Source organism: Metopolophium dirhodum, chromosome 3 (assembly GCF_019925205.1).
Source record: "Metopolophium dirhodum isolate CAU chromosome 3, ASM1992520v1, whole genome shotgun sequence".
NCBI classification, from domain to species: domain Eukaryota; kingdom Metazoa; phylum Arthropoda; class Insecta; order Hemiptera; family Aphididae; genus Metopolophium; species Metopolophium dirhodum.
The window spans coordinates 25,780,742-25,793,675 of NC_083562.1; the positions used below are offsets into that span (position 1 = coordinate 25,780,742).

A 12,934-nucleotide genomic window follows, 5' to 3' on the forward strand; every position below is an offset into this window, starting at 1 on the left:
TCGTTCGTCCTTCGTCCTCTATAAATTCAAAAACTACTGAACCGTTTTCAATAAAAGTTATATCAATAGATTCCTTGAGACTTGGGGAAGATTTGTAGGTTCGCTTTTTAACCCATATAGGTCGCTATATGATGGCTCACACATGTATTTTGTTTCGGCTCTAAAAGATCGAATATTTTTTTGTTTATTTATTATAATAAATTATAGGGTTACAATAATTGGTTACAGATAATAAAATAGTTGGAAAAATTACTTATTAGTTATTAATATCCGCCGCAGGTGGATTGCCAACTACAGATTCATTTATCCCGGACAACGCCTAGTATTATTTATATTCATGTACGCTGAGCTGTAGCTGGCCATGGGTAGTTAGAAATTGTAAAATTTTAAAATTCTTAGGGACTGAGCTCACTCTTGGGCGCCGGTGGTCTCCTCATAGCTTAGGGTTTCAACTTGGAAACTACCTACTCGTACCGATTTCCGTCTATGTCGTCTCATATTATTTTTCGCGGAGTACTGCTGCAGTGTACAGCCAGACAAGTTGCACTGTACAGACACTATAGCATGACGTGCACTACGTATACTCCACCACATATTATGCGCCATAGCCCATAATATTATTATTAATTATTATACGATGCAAATACGCGCGTGTCGGAGCTGTGCAATAATAATATCGCTTATAACGTCGTACACGACGCGAGCCCAAGTGCACAATATTATAATTATAATATTATGAGTACTACGACCGGATGTTGGTCGCCGTGAATCGTATTACCACCGTTCCGGAAGAAATGAGAATATCGAAGAATAACGACGCCATCATCGATGGAAATAAAATTGGAAACGGTCGGCGGCGGCGGCGGCATCGAAGGCGAAGTAATTGCGACAGGATGGTTGGCGGGGGGTGGGTGCGGGGGTGGAGGTGACAGGGAAAATATAAAATAGAAATGATAGCAACATTATATATCTGCCCGTCTGCCTGCCGCTTTCGTTGCGTTTGTATGCACGTATATATACAATTGCGGCTCGTCGTCGTCCGTAAGCTCGCGTATTATTACATTGTTGTGCCGGCTGTTATCGATCGCGAGAAAAGCTCGAGAGCGCGTGCGGCGCGGGCCGACGGTATTGCGCGCGCGGACGATATTCTACTCCGCCGCCGCCGCCGCCGCCGCCGTGCCACCTCGTGCGCCGGTCTCGCTGCGATAGCATAACACTAGCTGGCGTACGCACACTACTACAACCATTACAACTAATACCACCACCATCAGCACCACCACCAACACCACCGCCTACGGTACTATACTTACGCTACACTACCACTACTGCTACCACCACCGCCGCCACCACTGCTACACTGTCGCACGGTCGCGTAGTGTGTCGCGAGGGTTGCGCCGGACTCTGTGCGGGTATGTCTGGAGGCTCTCATGGAGGCTACGAGCTCGTCGTCGTCTTCGTCGTCGTCGGTGCCGCTTAGCCCTCCGTCGGTCAGCACCATCAGGTAAGTCCGCGAGACTGCACGCTCACATTTTATATGTTATACAGATGGTCCTTCGTATAATATTGTGTAGGCGCCCCTAAGGCCCCACTTGATAGTAATAATAGTATAGAATGTAAACGCGCACGTATTTCAGTACCCACTAATAATATTATGATTTTATGTCATGTGCGATGTGTCTGAAACGTGAGGTGTGCAGTGGTGTAATTTGTGGGTCGCAGTGGACAGTGGACGTACGTTTGAATTCCATACAAAATAATTATTTTTTTATAATAAACTGATATTTAAAATGTATATACACACAATACAATTCGTAATTTCGATAGCAAACAGTGATCGGTTTCCATTCATTTATCTAGTTTTTAGGCTTATTCACGTCTTATGTGAGTATGTATGTGATATGACACGTGATACGCCAAAGATAATTTATATGAAGAGGGGGTTATAAAGTGTTAACACTAATATTGGTGGTCATTAATACTATAGAAGTTAAAAATATAAATAAATTTCGAATGTAAAATATAAGATACTCGTGAGCCTAATCTGAAGGGAGAGGGGGTGCTGACTTAGGTACCCTATACATCACTTGGTGTGAGTGTATTTTATAGTGTAATGGTTGTGAAATAAAAACATTTTTTGTTCAACCAATGGTTAAACTTTCAACCCTTCACGCACATATGTATAATGCGTATTATAGGTACCTATTAGCTATTGCCAATATTATCTATTATCTTTAGTATAATATCATCATTGCAATGTGTTATGTTATAAATTATAATACGATAATATTATTATATATAGGTACCTACTCCAGCTAGATGTAATATATGTATCGCGTGGCAGGAGAGCTCGCGATATGATTTGATTTGTGTATATTGTACCAAATAGATAGATGTTTTCCGCTCTCTGTCGATATCGCAATGCACACGATTTTAATTTGGCTATTCTATATTTGTTATTATTACAGCATCAAGAAAGAACCCACGTCCTTACCATCGAGTCCTACGGGCAAGCTGATCGATTCGGTGATCATAAGGAACCCAGGTAAACCTTGTTGATAATAATGATGATGATGATGATGATAATACCTAATAATAATAGTACTAGTATATTATAATATGTATAGGTAGTAATAAGTAACAACTAATAATAAGACTGCTAGATATACTAGCTGAGCTAGGTGAGTCCGTGGTGATTCTATACATAATAATTATTATATGGAACATGATTATCGACTTTTTCTTCAGTCTTCACCGTCAAAACCGCGTGTGTACTTATATATATATGTATACCTTTTCCTATATAACTAATGTGCAAAACAGCGAAACGCAATATTATTCGCGCAAACACCGTAAATACCATATACACGTATATACCTGTATACTATATACGTATATACCAGTATACTATATACGTATATACAAGTATACTATATATTATATATGTATAAATAAAATGTATATGATTTGATTACACGTTAACGCGCGCGAGTTAGATTGATGATCGGCCGCGTATTATAGACGGTACGTATCGCGCGATAATACTCGCAATATACTAACAATATTATATTATAATCATTTCTGGTTTTTTCTTCCGCGGCTTTTTTCTCTTCTCTTTAGCAGTGTGTAATTTTTTACCCCCCCCCCCCCCCCCCCACACTTTACAATCTATAGGCCACTCTGCACCTATTTTGGCGTTTGTTCATCTCGTGCGTGGCCGGTAATCACCGAGCTGCGGCGGCAGATCATCAAGTACGCATTATCCGCGCAGCCACGGGCGGATCGTATAATAATTTTTGGCAAGGTGAACGCACTTTGCCGCAGCAGCGTCTGTCATCGTCGTCGTATTATAGTCATCAACATCGTCGCCATCACAATTCGTCGTAATAATAATAACATATACAACCTATACGCCTCCCTCGTGCATTACAAACTCGCGGCCGATAATAATATACGTCTTACATACATTACAATGCAATAATAAATTGTTACTCGCGCCCGGTGGACGATATTATTCTATAAACGTGTATGTATAATTGTATGCACGTAAGGCGTATCTGGAAAAATTATGAAAATCTTAAATGCAATAATTACACTATTTCAGTGCTAAATTTATTGTGCGAATCCTTTACAGATACACTCCTATTTATTATACTGCACAGACAGTCGTGCCGATTGTCTGTCGATTGTCGTCCGTTAGGCGTATTAATATACGTATAGAGATTTTAGTTTGCGTGAGTCGTCGGCAAATTTACGCGGCACAAACATCGGCAAACATCATTTGCGTAATCAGTGGCATAAAGTTTTCGCTCGTCCACCCGCCGCCACCGATAGGCCTATTCAGACGCACGAACACGCGCGAAAACGTCGTCTTCCTGGTCCCTGGCATTTGTTCTGCCGCCGTACCGTTCCCGCGATAATATGAACATGTTTGGTACCCCTGCGGGTATTTCCAATACAAACGCCATAAAGTGCAGCACACTGCATAAGTATGCCTAGGTGTAATATGCCCCTTGTGACGCCAGACGTGTTTTTTTTCGAATTTGAATTCGCCATTCTGTGTGATTGACCGCTGAAACAGCAATTCGCACCCCACACATATTTTATGATGTACCTATATAACATGACGATGACGCGTCCTTGTAACAATATGAATATGCGTTATATATATATATATATATTATGCAGCATCACTGTGATCAACATGATACTCATCCGCACTCGACTATAATGAATAATTATATGAACAGTCATTTAAATGTTTGTGGGATGCACTATATTAGATGTTTCCGAAAGATTTGATGTAAATATCAAGAAATGAAAAACTTTTGAAAATATTTTACTTAAAAGACAGTGGAAGATAGTGCTTACATATATACTTCTACAACTGGAACGGATAGTATTGATGCGCGCGTACCTAAGTGTATAGTATAAAGTGATCTATAAAACTCTAATGTATCAAAAAATTCAAAAAATTGGTCAACTGAAACCGTGGTTCAAACTTGATACATTCTGTATTGAAATACATAGGCTTATCGCATTAGTAATAATAATTATTCTTATTAAAACCAATAGCAACCATTTATAAGCAAAAATAATAATAATAATAATAATAATCTCAAAATCCTTGTTTGAGAACATCCCTGGGCTGGACCTCTTATTTATCTTTTTTTGCTACAAAATGTAGGTAACCTAACTCCTTCCTCAGAGTCTAATCTATCTCTGTACCACATTTCATTGCATTTGGATTGGATAAACGGTTTACGAATGCATAAAGGACACAGTCAGTCAGTCACAAATATTTTTTGTCTCTTATATAATATATAGATAGAAAAATTATCAAACATTGCTTAATATTAGCTCCAAATTATTAAAAGCAAAAATTATGGTAGCAAAAATTGTTTATTATAAGAAACATGGAACATAATGAACTATTGAACTAATAAAAGTTTGAAATGAATCAGTATTACTAAATTTAAGAAAAATAAAAAAGAAGCGTTTATATTCACCGTTATTACAGTTACTTGTGATTTGTGAACGATCTTCCTGGATATGATCGTCTATGGAGCAAAATCTTTTTGGTAACTTGAATTTATCAAACATTAAACAATACATTCTAAAAGATTTAAATAAAGAAATAATACTTGATACATTTTCTAACAAAACCTAGAAAATTAAGGTTATGAAAAAAATTGTATTATTATTATTTTTATAAATTTAACATAATATTATATTTAGCACCTATTTAATGAATCGATTGTATTTTAGTATTTAAATGACAAATAATAATTAACAAAATATATTGTTATTTATTAAAAATTAATTATTTTTATATTATCATCCTATTCTGTAAATTTAAGGTATGCAATATTTCTTGGGCTATAGGCAATAGTCTCCTGTGTATTAAACCTTTAAATACGCCCCTGATAATGCTGCAGACCGATTGAAACTGTTTTTAAATGTCAAAAGTTACAAGTCTGAAGTTCAATATATATATTATACATATATTGCACCGTAAAATCAATACGTTTACGTGTGGTACTGAGGTGCAAGTACCTACATAATAATATATACGAGTATAAACCGATTATAAGATGTGTTGCAGTATTAATATCATAATGTTAACCCGTTGCTAAGTAGTTCGCACGTCAAAATAGGTCGCTTATTCGGTTTCCAAACGCGCTGAACAACAGCTAGGTAATGATTAAGATTCACTTTATAATTTAACAAATACTTTACAATTTTAAAATGTTTATAACTTGCTTCAATATAGTCCTAATAGGATACTATTCTAGCGTTTAAATTTGATAATAGATCAAACCACTCTCATATTAAAATTAACAAAGTTTAATTGATTATTATGTTTATCTATCGTCTCTCAATTTCTTAAGTACCTACCTATCTGCAGAGAAGTTGACATATTTTGCCATATTATGAGAAATTATCTCATAGGACAATAATTTTAGATTTTTATATTTTTGTTTTTATTATGTTCATGGTACTTCAAGTGTCTACTAGTCGTTTTCAAGCGTAATTTTATAAATTATCAAAATCATATTATTTTTTTTTTCAAGTTGATGAATATGTTATATAATATGTTTATTGTATACATTCTTAAAGTATGTACCTATTATATAATTATGGTAATTTTAAAATAATTTTAAACTCGTTTCAATAAAAGCATTTTAACATAATTACTTTACAATTTACATTAGTTTTGAGAAAGTTCACTTTATATTTTCAAAAATATATAATTATAATTTTTCAGATATCTTAATAATTACAAATAGTACATTAACTATAAAGTAAAATAATATAATAACTTTTGTTGATTAAATTTTTTTAAATTAGAATCTTGTTTTCATTGCTGAGTACCTAACTGTTTAAAATATTAATTCATATAAAAATAAATAAATTAGTTTATTGACGGAGAAATATAATACATTTTCAATAATTGCGACAATAAAATTGTATGGCAAACGTCATATTATGAATAAAACATTTTGTATTCAATTTGATCAATAATTCACATTTCATAATATACGACTTTTGTGAACGAATGCGTGTAATATTATAGAAAATTCAATTCCCCGGATTCTTTTGTTAGTTCTACATAATAATATAACAAGTAGATACCTAATTTAAATTGTATAAAAAATAAAAATTTGCGCATAAAAGCAATTCTTCTTTTAACTTTAAAAAAAAAAACTGAAATCATTAAATTTGTTACCGACGGTTAAAAATAATAAATTATTTTTGAGTAATTAAGATAGTTTATGTGGCTTTTGCTTGTCTAAGTGAATATATAATATTATTCCGGGTACGAATACGTCGCTGTAAAATATTGGTTATTTAATATTCTAATTAAATGATAATTTATACAAGAAAATGTAGGTACCTAGTGAAAACAAATTACTAAGTATTTTATGAAAACAACATTTTGAGTTTCCGGACGGGTGACTAGAGTTTCGCATTGTAAAACATAATATAATAGGGCCGCAAACAGTTTCGCGGTTGTTAAAATATAATACTAAAATTCGGGAATGAATTAGTTTGTACATATAGGTGCATTACATATGCATATACCCGCTGATGCTTACATAGTACCAGTACCACACACACACACTGTATGATTAGACAATTTTTATTCTTCGTTGATTATGAAGTTGTAGCAACGTGGGAGAGATTCTGTTGAAAGCCAAGTTATTGTAGTTACACGACTTTAAATAATAATGGTCTTGGAGGTGTGGTGAATCAAATGCATTGTTTCGGAAATTGTATATATTATATACCTGGCATGGATCATAATGATTATATATTTTAAAACGTCTGTTTTATTCGAAATACTTTCATGCTTATAAATGATTACAGTTTTAAAATAAAAATATATAAACCTAAAGTCATGATTGAAAATTGTGTGCGTTTTTTTGTATGTTTATCTATTATACGTAATAAAAATAGTACCAAAGTCGTGTGATATTATGTAACTAGCAACTCGTTTATGTTTAACATTGATACAAATATACGATTACCGTATTTAAATATTTTAAATGCAATCATACAATTTAGTTTGTTTAAAAAATCACGCAAAAATACTAAATATAAATAGTGTACCTACCTATAGGTATAGTTATAACTATATGGGATTCTTTGTATTTTTGTAATTTAAATAACGGGATGAGACACTAACATACAAATGAAAAGCAATTTTTAAGTAATATATTTTTCATGCTCGATCGCGTGAACGTTTCGCTTTATCATATTAAAATAAAATAATGGAAACATTCAACTCAAAAATTAAAATTCCCATTCTCGAAATAATAATTTACGATTGCACGATTTAATATTTATTAAATCGAATTTTCAGAATTCAATGGTTTCATTGAGCAAACTAACAATGTCAATTTTACGTAATATAATTTAATATGCTAGTTGATTTAATATTAATAATATTATTTGAGTAGTATTCACAATTCACTTGTTAGTTTGATACAATTCAATATATTGTTCATTTTATAAAACAATTATTCAAACGTAAATAAGCAGTATCTATTTAACTATATTTATTTAAGTAATTATAATTCAAAAATACTATATTTGGATATATTTATTTAATTATTTAATGATTAAAATTTAATCTATTATAATATACCTATTGGCTATACCTACTATATGAGCTCCTCTGAAACCCCGCATGGACTTCGTACATATATTTTTTTTAAACATATTCTTAGTAAAACTAGATGTGTAGAATTACATTAATATTAGGGACTATTTAATATTTATAATCATCAATACATGTCACGATGGTTTAAAATTCTAAAAGCACTATCATACAATACATATCAGTTTAGATTTATGCGGACTTTGTGCCTCAAATCATTCGAAGAACACCCAGAAATCAAAATCTATTCAAACTTATTGGTTCTTACTTATCATATTATACTAACGTACTTATGTGTGAAATTATTTAAATATGCTTTATTTTAAAGCCATATTTTTTTAACCTCAAATTTTATAATTTTATATTTTTTAAATAACGTTCAAAATTTAATACTTTTTAATGTACACAAAATTACATAAATATTTTATACAAGATCAATATTCAATATTATAATAATACGCCGATAATATTATAGATTACTAATATGGTTTATACCTAATCAGAATTATAACAACGTCAAACGTCAATATCATTTTTGCATTACCTACCTATACCATTTCCTTTAATATTCATGCATCACTGAATTCACGTAATCATTTCAAGCAGGCTTATCTCATTATTAGCACTTACTTGGGTTCCTACTATTAACTTTTCTCTTAACACATAATCTATTGTGTAAAATATATACACATAAATTATACATATTATCTTAAAATTATTATAAATTAAAACTAAAAGCAATATACCTTTGTAGCTACTACCTACGTTGTATAATTTGAGGACGAAACATCTAAAGTCATAAAACATTTAATAGGTAGGTACCTACAGTTAATTAATTTTAATAATCCCATAATTGATTAATTTGATTATATTAGTTAACTGACTTGAAGTCTTCGTGCACACATTTAAGTACCGTTTGTATACATGACTGCTGACAAAAATGTTTTAGAATTTCATTTAGAAAACATCGAACTTTGAAAAGTAGTATATATCTGTGTGACTGTGTGTATTTTTATCGCTGTTGGATTACTTGCATTTGGGAATTTGGAAATCCATTCATGGCATATTTTATGTCGTGTAATAATTGGTTAAAAAGTGTACTAGATATTAAACTTATACCAACATTTTAGTTATTTTATCTTACTAAATATATCGTATTTTAAAGAGAAATAAGATGATTTCAAAATAAAATATCGTTATTCAAAAAAACAACCACAAAGGAGAAGAGTTTTGAAAATGTTGTATGTTTTCATACATTTAAAACTTTTATGATTATTTATAATCCTCAGATTATTTTGTAAGTATATAATTAAAAATAATTGATAAAGTATATTTAGGAAGCAGTTTGTTGTAAACATTTACTAAACACGATAAATAAATAAAGTATATACTTTCACTGACAGTATATAATATAAAAAAAAATATATAATAATTATATTTAAATAGTATTTTGTATTGGTGAAAAATAAAATGAAAGTTTATTATTAAAATCACATATTAATTATAATTTATTTTATAATTGCAATTCGTACCATATATTAACAGCCGAAGTTATTTTGTAAATTGAATGCGAGTAATTATGTGCTGGCAGAGTTGAGGGGTTGAATAATATTGACGAGCTACAAAGTATGTCAATATTAAACGTTATTCCGAATGAGATTCAAAAATTACCGAGAAACTAATAAAATGGGTTGTAATGAAAATCATATTAATTTGATTTCTATGTAAAATATATAGTGTTTAATATTTATAATGTACTACCTGTATACACGACTCAAGAAAAAATGAACAAACATAAAACATGGTGCTATTTTGGTGCAGTATCTTGGTTTTAGTGTACCTACCTACCACATTTCATGGGAAATCGGCATCATTGTACCTCGGTATGTGAACTAATTCGTCCGAAATGGGCAATTCACCTGTAGTGGGATTGGATATAGCACTTAGTATATTTTCAAACATGGTTTAAATTACTCTAAACTTTTCTGATATCTTCAAGAACAATCTCTGAAACTTTCGTCAAAATCGGTAGAGTAGTTGTTGTGTACATAAGTAACAAATATAAAGATATTACCTTTTGTTGCACATTTGAATAAAAAACAATACATTTAATATTATTTATTATTTTATTAAATTATTAAATTTTCGTGATCAAAAATGAAATTAATGTAGAGATAGCAGCCTGTAGAGGTTGAAAAAAGAAGCTAAAAACACCCTTCAAGTCTCAAGGAATACCTACTGAAATAACTTTAATTGAAATCGGTCCTTTACTTTGTAGGTTCCGAGATAATCTGTTAATAAAAAACTAATTTCACATTTATGTGTACAGAAAAATATATTATGTATTATCTATTCAATTTTGAAACAATCGTTTGCATAATTGCATATATATAAATTGTATTACGAATAAGATTAAAACTGTAATTCTAACTAATCTTAAACATATTTTATGTGGGTACTTGAAACGTAGTATTTTGAATAATTTGGTTTCATGTATTATAGAATTTAAAATATATTCAAGATATTGATATTGGTGAATTGAAAATATTAGTATTTCATGAATTTATAAGTCTGTTCAAACTTTTCAGAGATAGATAAAAGGTCTTGCTGACCATTTCCGCTGTTTTACGGCTGGTGTATTGGAGGTGTTAATGGTTAAAGCTTAGGTTCACCATATGATGTGATTAGCGCTATTAACTATAATACATTTCTAGTTGGTAGGTGTTATGGGGGGGAGTAATTTCCTCTGAAATATGGGCGTATTTTAACATTTAATATTGTAATTTATTAATCTCTCGGTGTTAAATACATTTTTCCTCCCTTTAAAATGTTAGTACCTAGATTTTTGTCCATTGATTTTCACAATATATTTATTATTATTTTAATAGTGATGTTCGACTTTTATAGTAATATGGGGCATGTGTCTATGTTATATGTAATTTCTTGTCAATCATTTTTTTTCATTTGAGTTTTGTATTTAAGTTTGTTGTTATGACAGGAGTAGTAAAAAATATGAGAGTTGGACGTAGTGTTGTGATATTTAGTACACATGCAAGTTTTGCAACATTTTCTGTATTTAATTTCGTTTAATTTGGCAATGGTTCGAAATTCATATATAATTTAAGTTATTTAAGGTCATTTGTTTTCATTTTTACTTAAAATAACGGTTGGATAATATTGTGTATATAATTTTATGACGTATATCGGTGGTGAAAATACAGTAAAATTGATTTAATTATTATGAAATTGTATTTAAAGAAATATTCTTTATAAAATAATTTTATCAATAAATAATATTATGCTAAAGTTTTATACAAATATATATTTTGTATGTATGATTTACATTGTTTTAAAAAGAAAGAAAAATACAAAAATATTAATCATATAGTAGGAACTAAAAAAAAAGTTATTTTATCTTCTTTTTTAAATTATTAAACAAACCTAAACTTCCTATGTTTTTAAAATGTATGAAAAGAAATCCCGTTACTATATTGTTCATAATTTTCATTTTTCCAAAGCTGTACATTTTGCATTATTATTTTTAAGTTTTTGTAAACTTTGTTAATAGAATGCCTGATATACGCGTAGTATTATAGTATCTGCAGTCGCTGCTTTCATTTCCATAGTTACCAATATCATTGTCAATTTTATATGAATATTATTCAACAATAATACATTTATTTTTTCAGGCTTTAACACGAGTTTAAAGCCATAAAGGTATTATTTTGGTTCAATATTTTGGATAATAAATAAATTAAATCTTCATGGTAGGTACATTATGTTATATCGCAGTCAACTATATTCAACTATTTATAATATTGTTATTCAATATGTATACAGGATACCAGCCGTTCAGTATAGTATTATTACAGGCACAAATCCATTACAATTTTGGGGGGCTAACATTATTAACATCAATGTGAGTGAGGGAGGGGGGTTGATCCTACAACTAAAAAATGAGGGGGCTTGACATTAAAATAGTATTTAAAATATTATTTTTTAATTTAATAACAATGATATCAATGAAATATGGTGAAAAACTGATAAAACAAAAAATAAATTATACGTCGTCAATGTTGTTAGGCACTACAGGCCATGCATATACATTAGATAACAGTTAAAATAATTAGATTTTTTCTAGTTTGGACAAATCTTGAGAAAAATAACTAAGTATAAAATATATTGGTAGGTAGTGCAAGAAAAAAATTTTTTAGAAAATATTAAATATACAATATAAAAACATAAAAATTAAGAAATATTGACTCTTTTCTGAAATTGACAAAATATTCAAAAATACATTTTTCAATTTTATTTTTTTTCCCGTTATTATTAAATATTCATAATAGATATCTAGCTTGGTTTTCAATAAATCGAAAGCATATAGAATAATGTGCCCCTTCTACAACAGACTCCTGAGTCGTAAGTGATAACGATCACGATGTTATTAATGTGATACTACAGATGTTATTGATAATATAGCTTTTGGCGTCAATACAAAATAATACTTATCAAGTTTCCATTATTATTAAAATTATTTTTTTATAAACCATCTCCATTTTTTTTGAGGATTTCTATAATACTATAATTTTATTCAAACAACCATAATATTATTATTGTTACACTACCTATAGGAATATAGTGAAATTTGTATAATATTTCCGTAGGTTCAGAGTTTTGATGATTCTGTGCAATACTTACAAATCTGAATCATGGTAAAAACGTAATGCATAGATGGATGCTACCGCGGGTACTTCCACAGTTCCACCGATGCAG

General features: G+C 30.5%; 1 protein-coding gene across 1 annotated transcript in view; it reads left to right on the forward strand.

Annotated features, from left to right (window-relative positions):
* Window positions 1-1,310: 1,310 nt before the first annotated feature.
* The window catches only part of LOC132940966 (ecdysone-induced protein 78C-like), a 65,990-nt gene continuing 54,366 nt past the window's right edge, over window positions 1,311-12,934 (forward strand). The window contains exons 1-2 of the mRNA XM_061008792.1: window positions 1,311-1,501; window positions 2,466-2,542. Coding sequence (XP_060864775.1) covers window positions 1,428-1,501; window positions 2,466-2,542 — 151 coding nt within the window. The 5' untranslated portion in view covers window positions 1,311-1,427. The remainder of the gene's footprint in view (window positions 1,502-2,465; window positions 2,543-12,934) is intronic.